The 20,369-nt window shown below is 33.8% G+C and overlaps 2 protein-coding genes across 2 annotated transcripts; one reads left to right on the top strand and one right to left on the bottom strand.

The window, feature by feature from the left end:
- Window positions 1-1,653: 1,653 nt before the first annotated feature.
- On the top strand, window positions 1,654-6,115 carry LOC18036415 (phytosulfokine receptor 1). Its single transcript, XM_006427354.2, has 2 exons — window positions 1,654-1,747; window positions 3,927-6,115. The coding sequence occupies exons 1-2, from the start codon at window positions 1,654-1,656 to the stop codon at window positions 6,113-6,115; spliced, it is 2,283 nt and encodes a 760-aa protein (XP_006427417.2).
- Window positions 6,116-6,537: 422 nt separating this feature from the next.
- LOC18036414 (protein TSS) lies at window positions 6,538-17,199 on the bottom strand. Its single transcript, XM_024180166.1, is given in 20 exon segments — window positions 6,538-7,248; window positions 7,250-8,352; window positions 9,821-9,902; window positions 9,991-10,103; window positions 10,783-10,914; window positions 11,010-11,193; window positions 11,407-11,540; window positions 11,885-11,989; window positions 12,085-12,186; window positions 12,296-12,388; window positions 12,465-12,779; window positions 13,132-13,233; window positions 13,320-13,382; window positions 13,505-14,015; window positions 14,853-15,004; window positions 15,656-16,189; window positions 16,295-16,336; window positions 16,472-16,603; window positions 16,826-16,887; window positions 17,043-17,199. Coding segments are annotated over 20 exon segments (4,551 nt in total). The 5' UTR covers window positions 17,125-17,199; the 3' UTR covers window positions 6,538-6,740.
- Window positions 17,200-20,369: the final 3,170 nt, after the last annotated feature.

Genomic DNA, 20,369 nt, shown 5'->3' with positions numbered 1-20,369 from the left:
CATTCTTGTGGGATAACTACAATTCAAGGTATATAACAACTCACTTCCTCCAATGACAAAATTTGTTTTAGATGTTAATCAAGATGATAATATATTTCCATTTTTTTAATTGCTTTTTTCACATTTTCAAGTTTACTCAAAGTGCAAACTAATTTACAAATTATGATTCAAACACTCCAAATCTTGGTAATGCTAAAAGTGACGGTATATATTAAAATATCAATAGAAACAAAAAAAAAAACAATGTGCACAGTTAATTTTCATTCAATATTTACCATATTATTTTTATTAAACAATTTAGACGAGAGTGACATAACTGTTATTGACAAAATTTATGTTTTTTTTTTAGCAGGATTGGCAAATTTGACAAACCTGCAAGTGTTGGATTTAAGCTATAATCAAAATTTGACAACGCTAGGTAAGCCACTGAATCTGAGATAAGAAGCAAATTAAATGTAGAATTAATGGTCATCAAACCCACAGATCACATACAATTCCTTTAAATGTAATATTTTCATTTTTTATCGGCACATGTAGGATTCGCAGATTTGCCAAACTTGAAAACATTGGATCTTCATTCTTGTGGGATAACTACAATTCAAGGTATATAATAACTCACTTCCTCCAATGACAAAATTTGTTTTAGATGTTAATCAAGATGATAATATATTTCCATTTTTTTAATTGCTTTTTTCACATTTTCAAGTTTACTCAAAGTGCAAACTAATTTACAAATTATGATTCAAACACTCCAAATCTTGGTAATGCTAAAAGTGACGGTATATATTAAAATATCAATAGAAACAAAAAAATAACAATGTGCACAGTTAATTTTCATATTTACCATATTATTTTAATTAAACAATTTAGACGAGAGTGCCATAACTGTTGTTGAAAAAATTTATGTGTTTTTTTTAACAGGATTATCAAATTTGACAAACTTGCAAGTGTTGGATTTAAGCGGTAATCAAAATCTGACAACGCTAGGTAGGCCACTGAATCTAAGATAAGAAGCAAATTAAATGTAGAATTAATGTTCATCAAACGCACGGATCACATACAATTCCTTTAAATGTAATATTTTCATTTTTTATCGGCGCATGTAGGATTCGCAGATTTGCCAAACTTGAAAACATTGGATCTTCATTCTTGTGGGATAACTACAATTCAAGGTATATAACAACTCACTTCCTCCAATGACAAAATTTGTTTTAGATGTTAATCAAGATGATAATATATTTCCATTTTTTTAATTGTTTTTTTCACATTTTCAAGTTTAGTCAATGTGCAAACTAATTTACAAATTATGATTCAAACACTCTTAATCTTGGTAATGCTAAAAGTGACGGTATATATTAAAATATCAATAGAAACAAAAAAAAAACTATGTGCACAATTAATTTTCATTCAATATTTACCATATTATTTTAATTAAACAATTTAGACGAGAGTGACATAACTGTTATTGACAAAATTTATGTGTTTTTTTTTTAACAGGATTAGCAAATTTGACAAACCTGCAAGTGTTGGATTTAAGCGGTAATCAAAATCTGACAACGCTAGGTAGGCCACTGAATCTAAGATAAGAAGCAAATTAAATGTAGAATTAATGTTCATCAAACGCACGGATCACATACAATTCCTTTAAATGTAATGTTTACATTTTTATCTGCGCATGTAGGATTTGCAGATTTGCCAAACTTGAAAATATTGGATCTTGGTTATTGTGGGATAACTACAATTCAAGGTATATAACAATTCACTTCCTCCGATGACAAAAATTGTTTTAGATGTTAATCAAGATGATGATATATTTGCATTTTTTAATTGCTTTAAACTAGATCAAATTTAAATTAGAAGCACTGTTTTCTATACAAAGTTTAGTACTTGACATACTCTATCACCAATTTCCGACATAAACCACTCATTTCTTTCACTCTCTCTTAATTCTAAATCTTTTTTATAAAAAAATCAACAATGATATTTATCTTTATTTCAATATTTATAGTTCTGAATGAAATTTTTTTTTTCTTATGTCCATTAATTCTTGATGCAAGATTAGCTAAATTCAAAAACTTGGAAGCATTGAATTTGTGTAATAGTAACATAAAAAATTCTCTAGAAACCCATATTAAACATTTTACACTGTGTTTTTATGTTGAAACATGATAAATAAGAGCCCAATATTGTTTTCTAATTGTTGTTTTGACAAAGTAAAAATGCAAATGCTATTTTTAAATTTATTTTTAAAATTTAAAAATGTGTTCAGTATCATTTTAAAAAATAATCTAAAAAATGAGAAAAAAAAATATGTTTGGTAAGAATATCTCAAAGAATTATTATTGGAATAATTTCCATAAACTTAAGATTAAGCAATGTATATTGATTATTTTAATTTTAAGAATAAATTAGGTGATCTTTCTATTTTTTTGTTCAAAGAAAAATGATAAACCCTACATATTTGATTTAGTTAATATATAAAAACATAAATATTATAATGTATATAAAAAGAAAAGATTTTTGTGAAGGAAAATGATTCTTTGGGTACAACAACAACAACAACAACAACAACAACAACAACAACAATGATAATCTCTAGGTGACATATGTTTTAACAAATTTTAAGAAGATGACACATTTTTTAAAAATATTGGAGCGAGTGACATTCTATTAACTTTTGCCATTAATTTTAATGAGAATAATAAATTAAATGACATTTCTACCCCACAAAATGATGTTTCTGCCCATACTCACTCATTTTTAATTTTTTAAATAGAAAAATTAAACCTAAGTCTAATTAACAGGTTTTTTTTGTTAAATCAAATTTTTTAAAAAAAAAATCTTGTTGAATCAAACTGATTTGTGCATATAAAGAAGCAAAAATCTTATGAATTATAAAGTATTGTATAAATTCAAAATTTTCGTCTCTTTGGCTTTATGAAAAAAAAAAAAGTCTATTTTTTCCAATTCTACTCTCAACTGGTTAAAATTAACAGTAAAAGTTAATGCAATGTCACCCACTCGAGTATTTTCAAAACATGTGTCATCTTTTTGAAATTTATTAAAACATGTGTCACCCAAGGATAATTAGACCTAATGATAATAATAATAATAATGTTGATATTATTATTATTATTTCAAGAGGAGGTAAAGAGAATTCTTCATTTTGGAACTTAATCTTGTATTAGGAAATAAGGAAAATAAGAAAAAGTTGTTTCTCATTTCTTTTGTTAAAATGTGTAGAATGAATTTTATATTTTTTTTAAAATTTCAGAAACAATCTACCGAACAGGTATCTAATATTTTCTAAATTCAAAAAATAAAAAACAGCATTTAAAAACAATGCCAACGTACCCAATATTTGCATTACTGATACACAATTCCTACTTCCCAGTGACTTGTTGGTCGAAGTACTTCGACGAAATTAAATATGAAGACCAGTTTTTTTTTTCCCCGCTTGGGCAAATACTTTTGTTTAATGCTATGAGAAGAATAAATAAAGTTTATGAAAACAACTAATATATTATGAGTTTCTCTTTACATTATCCAACAAATTTAGAGATTAGAAAACCAATATCCAACGAAAAAGACGAAGTCAACAAACTCTTCCACAGAAAATCATTATTTTAAACAACGAGAATTGCTGAAACACTTTTTGAATGGATTATGATGAGCAAGAATTGCTGACTGCTTTTATATTATTATTATTATTATTTTATTGTTAGATTAATTGAAATGCTTTTGCAATCAACATCATATTATATGAGAAATAAATTCATATCATTCTATTATTATTTATGTTGACCAAAATACTTAGACAATTTGATTTCATGTCCGTTTTATAAGTCTTATATTGGGTTTATGATTGAATGCACTATAATTAGTTTTCGTTTTATGAAATCTGAGCTTTTTATTTTCACTTTCAGGAATATGTAATTTGAAGAATCTTCTTGAGTTGGATTTAAAGTCAAATAATTTTGTGGTTCACCTTCCTCAGTGCCTCAACAACTTGACCCATCTCAAAGTTCTTGATATTTCTTACAATCAGTTAAGTGGAAACTTTCCTTCTGCCTTGACCAACCTCACATCACTTGAATATTTGGATCTCTCTTTCATCGATTTCCAAGGAACATTCTCAATAAATTCATTGGCTAATCATTCAAAGCTTGAGGTCTTGCGACTCTCGTCAGGAAACGATATGTTGCAAGTGAAAACCGAAAATTGGCTCCCCACATATCCTCTCAAGGTTCTCCAATTATCTCACTGCCACTTAAATGTCAATAGTAGTTTTCTTTTACACCAACACCACTTAAAATTCCTTGATCTCTCTCACAATGAGTTGGTTGGCAATTTCCCAACTTGGTTGTTGCAAAACAACACAGGATTAGAAATTTTGATTTTGTGGAATAACTCATTCTCGGGAATTCTTCCGCGACTTCCCAATGCCAAATACGACAAGCTTCGTCATCTAGATATTTCCACTAACAATTTCTCTGGTAAGCTACCAGAGAATTTGGGTATTGTCTTTCAGAAATTGATATATTTGGATATGTCAAAAAATAGTTTTGAAGGTAATATTCCGCATTCAATCAGTGAGATGAAAGAGCTAATTACTTTGGATTTGTCTGAAAATAATTTTTCAGGAGAATTACCTCGATCTATATTCTCTAGTTGCCTCTCCTTAGAAATGTTGGACCTATCAAATAACAATTTCTATGGCCAACTTTTTCCCAATTATATGAACTTGACTCATTTGCGTTCCTTACTTTTGGACAACAATCATTTCAGTGGGAAGATGACAGATGGTTTGTTGAGCTCCACTTGGCTAGAGGTATTAAATGTATCCAACAACAAGTTATCCGGCGATATTCCCCACTGGATTGGCAACTTCTCAAGCCTTTGGCTTCTTTTAATGTCAGAAAATTATTTTCAAGGTAGTATTCCGGTCCAGCTCGGCAATCTTGAAAGTCTTGAGTTTATAGACATATCCGAAAATAGTTTGTCTGGGTCCATGGTATCTCTCTCCAATCTTTCATCAGTGCAGCACATTTTTCTGCATAACAATGCAATTAATGGGTTAATTCCAATTGCATTGCTTAGAAGCTCTACATTATTGACTCTCGATTTGAGGGACAATAAATTTTGTGGTAGGATTCCTCATCAGATCAATGAGCTTTCGAATTTGCATGTTCTTCTTTTGAGAGGGAATTATCTACAAGGACGTATTCCTAATCAGTTGTGCCAATCAAGAAAATTACGTATCATGGATCTTTCACATAACAGACTTAATGGGCCGATACCTTCATGCCTGGGTAACGTGTCATTCTGGAGAGAAGCGATTGATGATTATCCATATGGATACGGATTTGCTGGGTCAAATCGTGATTTCACTTATACTTACTACAATTCCACTCTTGATCTGCAGTTGCCAGATGAACTACATGGTGGACAAGATCAACAAGTAGGTGTAGAATTTGTGACAAAGTATAGATATGAATTTTTCATCGGTAGCAATCTCGTCGACATGGCTGGACTGGATTTGTCGAGCAATGAATTCAGTGGAGAAATTCCATGGGAAATTGGGCATCTTCAACATATTCGTGCACTTAATCTGTCGAATAATTTACTATCAGGTGCTATACCAGAGACCTTCTCCAATCTGAAAATGATAGAGAGCCTGGACCTTTCCCGCAACAAATTAAGTGGCCGAATTCCTCCTCAACTAACTGAGCTCAATTTTTTGTCAAATTTTAACGTGTCATACAACAATTTGTCCGGCCCAATCCCAGACAAAGAGCAGTTTGCCACCTTTGATGACAGCAGTTATAAAGGTAATTCGGCTCTTTGTGGCTCAATGATAAAGAGGAAATGCAGCAGTGCGTTGGCACCACCAGCGACCCCTACAGGAGGAGGAGGAGGAGGAGATGAAGGCGATTCTGTGATTGATATGGTGGCATTAAGATGGAGTTTTGGAGCATCCTATGTGTCAGTAACTTTGGGTTTATTTGCAGCACTTTGGATAAACTCGTACTGGTGCAGACTGTGGTTCTATTTCATTGATAGATGTATTGACACATGCTACTATTGGCTTTTCAAATATGTTTTCCATCGGTGACTGTGCTTACTAGCACATACGGTTCTGCCGTGTATAACTTATCGTGCTGTGTTATGTCTCCGTTGGCTTTTCTCCAAACAGCTATGCATCCATTAGGATTAGACTTACGGCTTCTTCTTCAATTTCTGTTGATTGCAAATTTAAATTGAATAAGGAATTTTGCCAACTACTATGTTAGTTGTAATATCATCAGTGCAGCAACTTCAGCTGCAAATGTAAGCTATCTATCAGTGGGTCAATTCAACTCCATTCCGAACGTATTGTTCACACGCACCAACCAAATACCAAATAATTTGAGGCATAATTAACTACAAATCTCAGTCTAAAACATTAAAATCCATTATAGAACAACATCACAGATCTCTTGAGAAGGAAAATCGCCCAATTAATTTATCATCATTTATTGATCAAAACAAAATCTCTTAACAAAACAAGAAACCGATTTGTACAAATATTATATTAGAACATCCAGAGAGGATATCTAAAATGATACAATCAAGTATTGATTAAAACTTGCTCCAAACTTTAACCATTTCTACAACGGTAACATTCACTAACAAATTTTTCGAATAAAATTGGGAGAAACAGGACGGCACCTTTGCATTTTATTGCTTTGCTCTCTCTTTTAACGAACAGAAGCACAGATGGATTGATGATTGTACATCTCAGTTACCCCATTTGTGATCTGCTGTCGGTTTCTTCTCCGTTTTCTGACAACTATAAATCCTTCACCATCCCCACTTTTTTGGTTATTATCTTTGGGTTTTTGCTGTTCTTGATCATTGGACTGAGATGCCAAGTTTGTTTTGCCCTTTTCATTTCCATAAAGGATCTTTATGATAGCACTATCATTTGCAATTGCATCTGAAGAATTTTCTGAATACCCACTCTTCTTTTCGTAGCCTGAAGATTGACTTGGAGCATCCATATTATGCTGGACTGACTTTACAATGAAGATAAGTAGTATCTGTCTTCCCAGCTCTGATTTCTCCGCCTCTGTACTGCTCTTTCTTGAGGTATTATCCTCGCCTTGAATACTGGACATTTTGTCAAGTTTCTCATCGTCTGCCTCACTTGTGTCATTTGAAGAGTTCGACTCATTTGAAACATTTGAATCTGCATATCCAGGATTTATTCACAAACTCAGGTGCATGTGGGTTCATGATTCTTGAAGGCCCCAACAGGTTTCTTTCTATAATGGAAGAGTGGTATTTTGGAAATCCATGTTTCATCATGCAAGAATAATTATTTCTATAATAGAGAGGCGACCTTGGCCCACAAGGAACTCTAGCAGCAGCCGAAGGTACAGCAGGTTCTGCAAGCATACCTTGACTAGTTCTCGAATCATAAATACTCGTGGCTGCTACAGAGTTTAGCAGATGAGTCATGGAGAAAGCTCCTGGGTTGAATGGTTCAGCTGTGGCAGAAAGCTTACTCCCATTTGTTTCCATGGGCTTTTCCTCATTAGAAGAAGAAGGAACTTCCTCGGTATCTGCAGCCGTAGTTTCAGATTGAGTTACACTTCCATGAGTTTCTTGAGACTGACCATCAACTGGCGCATCTTCAACGGGAGAGAAATGGTTATTCAACTCCGCCTTTGATGTCTCAGGAGCATTACTGCACATCTGTGTTTCAGTTTTTTCTTCAATTTCTTCATCAGGTTTCTCTGGTAATGGCTTTAGAACCGTACCTGGTGGTGCCACAGCTACTTCTTTGTAAGACAGCGACTTGGAAGCCATGGCAGTAAGGTTTGGTGGACTTGCATAAACTTTGGAGACAGAAGCTTTTGCCTGCAATTTAATTGAATCCTTCGTGCCTGTTAACTCAGTGGTGGTGGTCCTTGAAGCTTTTTCCCGTGCTGGAGATACAATTTCCCGTCTATTGCCTTTTTCTCTAAGATTTGAATGTTCACAACCATTGACATTTAGCTTTGTAAGAACAGGTCGCCTCCGGCTGAGCTTCCGAACAGCAGCATTTCCTGACCTACCTTTTGGATTGGCTTCTTGCCACCCCTCATCTGAATTTGTTTCTTCCACAAACTCACCTGAAATTGCCGGTCCATATCTAGTAATATCATCATTCTCTTCTGGCTCTTCAGGTTGAACACTGTCTTCTATTACTTCCTCGGTCTTGCTTTCCACTATAGTCATACTCTTTTTCAATCCATCATGGGGCAGTGCATCTTCCACCATCATATCATGATGTGCTCCATGAATCTTTTCCCTAATCTGCATTACCTGAAAAAATAAAAAAAAAAAAAAAAAAATTGAGCAAATAGAAATGGTTCATTTTAAGTTACAATCATCTTGTAATTTTACAGTAGCAAAATTTATTACAACAAATCCGGACATAACATGAGGCAGAATTCAGCGGAACATAAATGGGAATTTGATATGTACATGCCTGAAATGTTGAAAAAAACACTCAGTGAGAAATTATGTTAATATATACTATGTTAAACTAATGAAATTCTTCGGCCTTTTGAATCATGGAATTCTCAAAAAAAAATAATCATAGCGAAATACTTTACTAGTGTCTTAAATTGTCAACCAGGTAATACTTCAAATTAGCACATAATAATCCTGTCTATCTAATATGTAGTATTATTTGGTTCTCTAAGGCCTACAAAATGGGGAGAAAAAAAAAAGGGAAAAACTCCAACTGCCAAATCGAAAAATGTTTTTCTAGAATCAATAAAAACAACCAGTAAATAACAGTAGAATGGAAGAACTCCATCTACTAGCCAAAATGATAGATCTGTCATATCCATCCATTGCACTTCAAATTAATGGTTTCTTCCCACTCTGTTCAAGATTACGGAGGAAAACAAAAACTATCACTCGTTCTGCACATCATCTCTGAATTTCCAAAGTACTAGCAGCTTGACCAAGCAACCCTCCATCATTGCCTACTAACTATCAGCTGGCCCAATCTATGACCATCAATAGATCAGAAACTTCTAAAGTTTCAATCATGTCTGCGATCTGTATAAGCATGTTAGATTTCTTTTTGTTGGGCGGGGGATTCTATACTAGAAATGGATGTTATAATTGGCGCCTTCAGAGTTCACTCAGAAAAGTAGAACTATTATCCTGCTGATATATAGTTGCATTTGACAACAAGTTTACTCGTGTAATCAGCAAATCCAAAACTATATGCAGCCAGCAGAGTGTACTCTAAAACACCAAATCCTAACTACAATTAGTTTAAGAATCCATTCAGATGACATCACAAGAAAAAAGGAACAGAGAACAGCAGCAGGCTTAATGCTTCATTTGACATAGCTTTTCAAATAAATCTTATCTGAGTAGAGCTTTTGTTAGTAAAGATTTTATAAGTAAAGTTTTTACCCAAAAAATTTGTGTTGTTTGGTTGTCAATAAAAGCTTTTATTAAAAATTATAAAATTACTTTAATAAGCAAATTTTTTAAAGTTATGTTTTGAAAAGAATAAAATAAGATTGTCAAATAAGTAGAAAATATTTTAGATATTTTAACATTTAAAAAAAACTTTTTAACCTCTACTCTCAAAAGCACAAAATTTGAGCTTTTGGTAGTAGAGGTAAAATAACTTATTTAATTTTCAAGAGCTCTACGAAAAAAACAATTAAACAACAAAAAAAAAATTGATAACAGCTTATGGGATTAAATAAAAATTTATGACTATTAGATAAATCATACTAAACAGGTACTAAGTATATACTACCTTTGCACGTCGTTGTTTCCTATGTGCTTCGCTTCTTTTAGAATCTTGACCAGGACTAATGTAATCCAGGAGATCTGATACACTGCAAAAAGCAATCATTATAGGTCTTGGTGCCACAAGAAATAATCAACAATTTAGAAACAAGTAATGTGGGAATACCCTGTTAATACCTAAGGTGACCTTTACTCGCAATGGACGCATCTGGCTTTGGAGTTCCATTCCGTGCCGCTTCTTGCTGCTCTAGAGCTTTTGATTCAAAATACTCCAGCCATGCAGCAGCATCCTGTAAAACGAAAAAAAATACAACAAAATAACAAAATTCTCTTCCCATCAATAATATGGAACTTGAGAAATTCTCTTATGACAGTTAAGATTAGAGGTGGGAAAATGGATTACGACACGATTACACAACATAATATGACATATGACCCATATTCGTGTTGACAAATATTGACACGATTAATAAATGAGTTGACACAACACGATAAATAACCATGTCGTATCTGTTTTGGACCATCTCAATATGATTATACGTTTATAACACAAATATCAATTATTATGTGTTAATATTATTGGAAAAAAAAACTAAAATATATACTAAACACTAAATTAATGACTCATGTCATACTCACATTATGTTATAAACTTATTCATGTCATACTTATGTCATTTTAACTTATTTATAACTCATTTTTTTGACACATTTGTTATTTTAAAATTAATTTTTAATTTGTTTGTATTTAATATTAAACAAGTCAACACGATTAATAAACGGGTCATATCCGTATTTTGATATTTGGATACGATTAATGAATAAGTCATATCCATATTTGACACCAAAAATATGCCTCCAATACAATTTGTTTTATATCATAATATCACCTGTAAAAGATTGACAAGAGAGAAGCCAACTAGCCAAATTGCACAACAGAACCAATTAAAATATGACTACATGTAGTCACCTGAGTACGCAGATCTTCTAGTCCAAGCTTTGCTTGGAGAATCTGAAGTGTAGTTTGCTCATGTTGCACACTTAGTGAATATGCCTCCATCAAAGAAAGAGCTATGGCTATGGCATGATAACTTGCAGCTGTCTGTCACGTGAAGAAATCAAACAAAATTCTGAGTTTACAGAAAGATTTATAATTCTAAAGAATGTGTATACATGCGTAAATAGAGAGAGAAAAACCTGTATATGGTCACCTCCTAATAGTCTTTGGTTGCATTTAAGGGCTTCAAGCAAATATCTAAGAGAAAGATGAACATTTCCCATGCCCTCTTCCATCATAGCCACATTTATGTATGTTGCAGCCGTGTTTGGATGTGAAAGTCCACAAGTAAAATGCAAACGGAATAAGGCACGATTTACATATCTGCCAATGGTACGGTATGATCAGGAGCTATAGCCAATAAAAGACAAATAAAAGCTAAAGTAGGTACATAAAAACTGCATTCGTTCGAAGCAGATTCAATACAAAGGTCACATTTTTCGAAACTTCCAATTTAATTTATGAATAAATAAACCTTAATCAGTTAAAGAATGAAAATCACAAAGTTGCTCCGGTAAATCAAGCAGTGCTACTTACTTAAGAGCCAATTCAATGTGTTGAAGGCGATAATAGAAAACTGAAAGATCCCCATAGCTTTTCATTGTATCTGGATGGTCAAGACCAAGTTCCCTCTCATTAATATCCAATGCCTTCTGCTGATATATAGTTGCCTAAAATGAAGAAGAAGATATCTTGAGTACATACGAACGCTAACACTCAGACGCAGATGCCATTAGACCAAATGCCAGAACATAAGAACCATGAACGTGTTTGATTTAGTTAAAATATATAATCTGATATCAAAATTATGCTAATGCCTGTTCATGTAATTCCTAAGTCCAGAAAATTATAATTCCTAATGCATATCTTTATACAAGACCATAAAAACTAGCCATAACACAGTTTCAAATCAAATGTCCCACTGAATGAGAACCTCCGTACAGAAGGACATTATAATTATACTCGACTTAGAATCACCAAGTTAACACTGAAATACAACTGAAGATTGTCGTACCTGATTAAAGTCTCCAGTATGGTAGAGAACTACAGCTAGAAGACTGTAAGCACTTGCAGTAGTCCGATGGTAGGGACCACAAACAGCTATCATCCTTGCCAGTGCCTTACAATGCAAGTAATACATCATATGAGATCAAGAGATGCCTTATTATGAAAAGAATAATGTAATTCTTACGTATAGATCGAGTGGGTTATTACCTTTGTCCCATAATTTACAGCATCTTCTAGTTTTCCTTTATCAAGGGCAATTTTGGATGACTCTAATAAAGTCCGTCCATCAGCTGAAGTGCAACCTACATGCTGTAGAATGCCATAAAAATAGCACAATTACATTCAATTTACAAATGAGTGACTCATTGAGAATGTAAAAACTAAATCAAAACACAATTAAGAGAGAAAATAGTCTCACCTTGCACACAGGAACCATGCTGACAATATCATCTCTCATGAATGGGTTTGGGCATTCCATATCATAATCTCTTGGAACCAACTCCAACCCAACCTGGGTAAAGTTTACAAGCAAAATTCAAGTTTTGAAAATAATCCGCTGCCAAAGGAACCGAAAGACAGTACCTTACCTTATGGCAAAGCCCACGTAGAATTGAAATCTTTCTCAAATGCTGAAACTCGTCTTTCAGGGACCAACCAAATCTTCTGCCAAGAAATGTTCGTAGCCACTGCAATCTAAGGATATGATCTTCATTCAAGCTTTGGTCATCTTCCATCTCACAACAGCCAAATAAGAAATTTAGGGAAGAAGCTATAGCTGCAGATAGGTCTGATAAATAGTCAACAGATGCGATGACTCCTTTAAGTACATGCTTGAACGCTCGAGTAACCATCTCATGAATACAAAGTGATTGTATGTGAGGAAGCTTCTCTGCAAGTTCAACCTGAATTTGTAAATGGGATTAGAACCAACAGAAGAAGAATACCAGGCTTTCAAGTATTAGCATGTCAATTTCTCAAAATATTGTATGTCATACAACATACAGTAATATCTAAAGACGACAATAATTCAATATCTTGGAAAAGGTCACCTGGTCAAAAATTCTATCATGTAGTACAGTTTTCAAAAAGGAACATTGATAATTCAATCCAGGAAGACTTGGGGAGATTGTTTACATATAGAAAGATAACTTAGGGGCTTTGTTTACATAAAGAAAGACAAAATTTGTTTATTCCGATTTCCACGGGTGAATAGGTTACATGTCTGAGAGAGAAAGAGAGGGAGAAATTCCTCACCACGTGACCTAAAGAGCGCATTTGTAGTCCCCTTAAATGCATATAGTCTGTCAGTGTGCGGCCATCAACCGGAGAAAGTTCAAGTGATCCAAAGTCTGTTACCTAATAAAGAATGCAAATTAGTCCATAAACCATCCTCACACGTCTAAATTGGCTGCAACAAAGGCCCTAAATAAATTAAATAGTACCAGCTTTGGTAAAGCAATGTCATCATAATATTTGTATGCCATTTTCATAAGCTCATGCACTGCCTGCACAAGAAATTAATTTTACCAGTCATTCCATATGAAAATAAAACAAACCAAATTTAGCATAATGAAAACACAAAAAGTAGCAAACTTTACAGTTGAAAACAAATTTGAGATTTTGAAACCTTTGAATGAAGGCCAGTGCCAGTTTCTTTCAATCGCAAGAAGGATTCTTCAGAAATTAGTTTTTTCAATTCCATCTCACAATTGAGCTCGCCATTGCTTTGCTGTCTGCCATTAGTTCCCACATTCATGCTGCACGGTCCATTGTCATCTTCGTTAGCCTTATTATTGCTACCAACAAGGTTAGGTCTGCTCTCCCTCTTCTTCAAAAATTTAAATTGCTTCCCAAGACCTTTGACAGCATGTTCAGTCTCAATATCATCCCCAGACCTCGTTGACTTGGTATCTGTTGGGGTTTCCTGCTTTTGTAGATGTTGCACCCAACAAGAACCAAGTTCCCATCTAATAGATCTTTCTGACGCAGTTGGCTCCAGCTCTAGCTTTGCTAAACTCTGTTTAATAACTCTTCGTACAAGACTTCTAAGAGCTTCTGAATTATTCAAATTGCACAGAGGTGACTGGTCTCCTCTAGCTGATTCAGCACTGAAAGACTTCTGAAGTACAAGCCTTAAGCTGCAATAAATAGTTTACCCTGTCAGAACAACTTAAATGGAGAAATATATAAGAGTATATGAAACAAAGGCAGAATCCACCAAAGAAGGTCTAAATACTTTCTGAAATAGCACAATCCAAAAAGCTGATGACCTATTTCAGCAACTGAGCATCCACTGTAATTATACTTCCCTTTATCCTTTATTTGAACATCATCAACGATGTCTGTTGGTTATTTTGTTAATATAACATTATTGTGAAAGCCATGACTTAATGTTTCCTGCAACCACTCGTTATTTTTTAGGTGGTCTACAACTATGTAGAGGTGAAGCATCCCCATACAGTGAAGAATCTCACACATATTTTAGTGGAGGAAAAGCCATTTTCTGGTCCATAGGATGCTGAAAGAGGAGTACATATCCCTAACTAGATATCAGGTTTCTTTTCTTTGGCCTATTCATAAACTTAACACTTGAAGAAAACCTGGTTTAGAAATATGACATCAACTCCCCTTAAGAGTTCAGACATCTACTGATTAGATCCCATCTAAACAGGAAGAAAAAGGAGCAGGTGCTATCCTTTCTTAAGAATCCCCAACAACAGCATTTCAATCATGTTCTATCTGGTAAAAATAAGGAGAATAACAATGCTCTGCATCATGAATTCAACTGTGATAGACACTAAGCAAAGAAGCTCATACCAGTTAGCATTTCTAAGATATCTTGCAGAATAGCTTAAAACGGTTAGTGGTTGAAAGATAATTTTTCATATCTTACAGCCATTCTCCATCTGTAGATTTCCTAGTCTTTGTGTGCTAAGAGGAATCAACAGAGGAAGCATTGTGTTACAATTTCAAACCTGTTAATATTAAGAGAATTAGCTCCTCCATCAGGTTGATCTTCAATTTCAATATCTTGTGTGCCAAACTTCTCCGTCACATCACCAACAACCTTTACTACGGCGGTGTATCCACAGTGTCTTACAATGACGGTACCCAATGAGGAGGTATCCTGCCAAAAACTATATTGTTTCAGTTCTCTTTATAACAAAATCTTTGAAACTAAAATAAAAGAAAGAGAAAAGGAAAAGGAAGATAAATCTAGATATTTCAAGAAAATTTTATTTCAAGATCTACCATGCTGAAAACTTTAGCAATTGTATCACTAGTTGATATAATACAAGCATGCCCAACCAAGGTTAATAGGCTTCCCCAAAAAGGGTTGATGACATTAAGCTGGAGCAAACTACAAGTAGAAAATCAGAGGGATATGGATAAAATGGGTAGAAAGACCTGCTATCAAGTGATTTCAACAGAATAGGGAGTCACCAAACAGAATGGCAACATAAGATTCATGAAGCTAAACCAGATATATAAGGTTAGCAACGAGTAGTGATTCTTAGGAAAGAACCTAAAATGGACTTTCTTGTGCATTCATAAATGTGTAGAAAGAGAGAATGAAGAGGATGGGTATTTTAGGCCATCATCAAATGCTAGATATCAGATAAAGAGTGAAACATCTTAATCCGACAGAAAAATCACTCCCTGACAAAGGTAGAGCTATATTATTCCGCCCACGTAAGTAATTTCAGCTTTGATGAATGTCTTTTATGCGTGTGGTCTGTGAACGTAAGAATAAGAAGTAAAGGAGAAATTGACTTACGTGAACAACTACACTCTCATCTGCAGTAACACCTTTTAGTAAATTCCTTTGAGCAACTTCTGCAGTAGACATACCATATAACTGATTTCCTTTAATAGTAACCTCAGACTTCAAGCTTGCATCTACTGTATCACGTTTTACTGTAATGGACAAGTCTCCCACACGATCTTCATGCAAGATTGCCCCCTTTTGGACATTGATTGTATCTTGAGTGTGTAAATTTGAATCAATGAGACGGCGTATTGCTCCAACAGCTTTAAAAATTGAGACATCAACAAATTGGTTATGAAGCAAAAAGGCCTTCCGATCTCTAACCACCCTCTCCTCTTCAGTTTTGCAAGGAAGCCTAGCCAGTATAGCAAATTCCATCGCCCATGGTCGTAAATCATGTTCTCCATCTCTTCCCTGGCCTCCGCCATTGCCACCCCAATTCTCATCTTCTGCCGGTAGGCATGGGAAATTTGATGGAGACTCAGCAACAGATGGAGGTACAAGCCATGTATTAGCTCGAAATCCATAGGGAAGATTACCAAACTGAAGAAGGATATTGAATATACTATATCAGTAAAATCAAGTTAAAATCACATTTGAATTGGAATTTGAATTGGTAATAAACTATGTCAGCACAGAAATTGTTACCTTATTATGTTCAACAAAAGCTTTCATTAGGGATTCATATGCCTGCATCACGCATAATGACCATAATTATTAACAAAACAATTGATGGGTAAGCTAATTGAATTTACAGAGGAAAAAAAGATGCATTCAGATAAAAAAGAAAAACATAATCTGTAGATTCAACTATTGAGTACCCACATTGGCAAAAGCTCGACTGAGATTTTGCAGAAGATCCAGCAGGGAGTTGCTTTGGAAAAACTGCTTTCCCAAAGTATAGAACCCTTTTACTGATGCAACTACTTGTATAAGCTTTCCATTGCAGATTTTTATCTGTAAGCACAAAATACAGTTTCCCGCACTTTCAAATACTCACATTACTTACAAAGACATGAAAATAATCCATGCATTCTTATTAATTAGCAGACGATGATTATTAAATCTTTAACACTCATTGGCCAATTCATCAGCAAAAATAACGAGTTGAATAACTCTACAATTAATTAGTCCATAAACAACAAACAACAATAATCAGAACTTTATATTAAATGGCACCTGAATTTCAAAATAATCACCGTCGCGCTTGTCTCCTTCTTTGCGTTCACATTTTCTCAAATCTTCAAAATCAAAATTATTAAAAATTAAAATCAATAAACAAATTTCATATTCAAATAAATCACATATATTTATATCATTTTCCTCTTTCTTTTTTTTTTTTTTAATCAACCATGTAAGAAACGAAGACAAATAAATAAATGAACATTAGGCTTACTTAAGACGGGGGGAGTGAGGTGAGAGAAAGAGAAGAAGTCATAAAACTCGGAGAGTTTCGGCGTCGGGTGAATGGCCGCCATGTCCAGACTCGGAGAAACCGCCGATGAAACTGGCGATGACGTGGCGCGGGGCCCGCTTCGGTTATCTCCTTCTGCTGTTGCTGCTCCATCAGACAGAGCGGCAGAGTTTGGTGAAGGTTGGTGGGGCCTACTGCCGTTCTTTTTGGCACATGACTCTGACGATGGCGTGCCAATTGCGCCCGGTACACCTCCATACTTCAAAAATTATCTCAATAACCTAAAATTTATTTTTGCCAAAATTTTCATGGATACCCTTTAAAAACTGATAGAAAATTACTAAGCTATCCTCATTTTAAAACATTTCAACTCAACGGACAGCACATCTTCCTTCTCTACTGAAGTAAACAAATACTCATCTGCTGCAATTCTCGGGGTTTTTAATTAAATACCCTTTAATAGTTTCAAAATTATTGAAATACCCCCTCCCTTTTTAGTTTTCATGGATACCCTAACAAATGCGAGTAAAGTCAGAAATACCCTTAATGAATGCATCAAATTCATTCAATGAATTGTCTTCATATTCATTTCCTCATTTCTTTCACCCAACTCCATTTTTGCGGCCGATTCTTTCAAAATCTCTTAGAATCTCTCAAAATCTCTCATAACTTCTTACACAAATACAATTATGTATTCATTTCTTTAACACCCACTCTTTCTTTAAAGGTGCATTGCTTATTAAACAACCCAATAAGGTATGTTAATGTTGTTGGGTTTTAAATTTTTTAATTTTGAGAAAAATTTAGAAATTTTCCTCACATTACAATGTTTTATTTTCACCATTTTTTCTTATATGTAGAAATATATGCAATGTAGGTTGTTTAATTATTTTTTTCAGCAATATAACTTAAGTATAGCGAAAATGTTTCGCGTCGTGCATTCTCTTGATACTGTGTACGTCATATAGTTAGTCATGTAGGTCGTGTAAGTAATTTAGTCGTGTAAGTCGTGTAGGTCATGTAAGAAATATAGTCGTGTAAGTCGTGTAAGTCGTGTAAGTATTATAGTCGTGTAGGTCGTGTACTTACTTGTATATGAAATTTAATATTATTGTTTTTATTGTATCATCAGAAATGATTTTGGTACGTGTGCCTATTCTCTTTAATGGTGAATGGATTGAGCAAAATGACGAATATAAGTTCAAAGGTTCCAAGGCTAAAGGGATAATGATACCACGATCGACAACATATGCCGAATTGGTGGAGAAGATAGCTGAAGTTATTGATATAGATACTTCGGAATTCGAAATCACAATGAAGTTCAAACTTAAGACATCTAATCTTATGCCACCAGTTACAATTCAAACCAATGATGATGTGGAATTTTTTTAGATTCCAATTTAATTTCACTTCTTTTTTTTAATAATTTTCATTGACATTTTCTGCATAGCAGCAAATATAAATTCTTAGCACAAATTAAGTCTTTAAAGAACGAAATTAATCTAATGATTAATGAAAAAATTCGTGTAATTTTAAAGTCGTAATTAAACATATTACAACCATTTAAAAAGTTTTTTTTTTATCTTCAAAGTGCTTTCTTCCTCTGGCCAAGCATACAAGCATACATGAGGAATGCCTACATATAATTAATCCATGAAATCAATTAAGAAAAAAAAATATCAACTATAGGAAATTAATGTAATGTTATACACATAAGAACATCATTCGCAATGATAAAATATCTCCACTCATAACTAGACATATCATGACTTAACATGGCTTATAATTGGAAATTAAGAATCTCTCTAACTAATGACATTTCACCAGGTAAATGTATATGCACCATTCCAATTTATTGTGAGCCTAATTAAACTAAATGTAATGTGTAGATTCTATTGACAAAAAACAAAATGTGGAATTTAAGGTCGTGTAATTGTGTAATACAAGAAGATCGTGTAATTGTATAATACATGAAAGTCGTATAAACATGCAATACATGAAGGTCGTGTAAACGTGTAATACATAAAGGTCGTGTAATCGTGCAATACATGAAGATCGTGTAATCGTGCAATACATGAAGGTCGTGTAATACACAACCTTGAATCTTACATAACCTTACACGACCAAATCTTGTGTTACATAACAAAATTATAATTAGCACAATCCATTAATTTTTCACAATTTGCATGCAGTAAAACAACTAGAAATTTGTTTTCGAACATGTTATGAGAGACCCACAACTAATTAATTTATTTTTTCAATATAAAACCCTAACTTTTTGTTTTTTTCCCTTGAATATTAACAAGAAAACTAATTACATGGAATTACTTGTCTCAACTAGTTACATTCTGACAATTTTACAGTAAATGTTCAACTCTCTTCGGCGATTATGTAGTGACGAACTATGCTTCACTTTTTCAGTTGTGGCAGCTTCCCTTTCTCAGGCTTAGTTTGCTCGTGTTGAAGTTCGATTTACTATATATGGAGAATGAATGTTTGTTACGATAGAGGTGATGCCGGTGAGGGAATGGCAGTGTTTGTTTGTTTGAGTTTGATAATGGAGGGAATTACAGCAGATAAGTGTTTGTTTGCTTCAGTAGAGAAGGGAGAGGAGCTGTCCGTTAAGTTGAAATGTTTTAAAATGAGGATAGCTTAGTAATTTCCTATCAGTCTTTAAAGGGTATCGATGAAAATTTTGGCAAAAACAGATTTTAGGGTATTGAGATAATTTTTGAAGTATGGAGGTGTACCGGGCGCAATTGGCACGCAATTCCCTCCATTATCAAACTCAAACAAACAAACACTGCAATTTCCTCACCGGCATCACCTCTACCGAAACAAACATTCATTCTCCATACATGATAAATCGAACTTCAACAAGAGCAAACTAAGCCTGAAAAGGGGAAGCTGCCACAACTGAGAAAGTGAAGCATTGTTCGTCACTACATAATCGCCGGAGAGAGTTAATCATTTACTGCAAAATTATCATAATGTAACTAGTTGAGACAAGTAATTCCATGTAATTAGTTTTCTTGTTAATATTCAAGGGAAAAAAAAAGCTAGGGTTTTATATTGAAAAAATAGATTAATTAGTTGTGGGTCTCTCATAACATGTTCGAAAATAAATTTCTAGTTGTTTTGCTGCATGCAAATTGTGAAAAATTAATGGATTGTACTGATTATAATTTTGTTATGTAACACAAGATTTGGTCGTGTAAGGTTATGTAAGATTCAAGGTTGTGTATTACACGACCTTCATGTATTGCACGATTACACGACCTTAATGTATTGTATGATTACACGACCTTC

Source organism: Citrus clementina, unplaced genomic scaffold (genome assembly GCF_000493195.1).
Source record: "Citrus clementina cultivar Clemenules unplaced genomic scaffold, Citrus_clementina_v1.0 scaffold_7, whole genome shotgun sequence".
Classification (NCBI taxonomy): Eukaryota; Viridiplantae; Streptophyta; class Magnoliopsida; order Sapindales; family Rutaceae; genus Citrus; species Citrus x clementina.
This window is presented reverse-complemented; position numbering and strand designations above follow the sequence as displayed.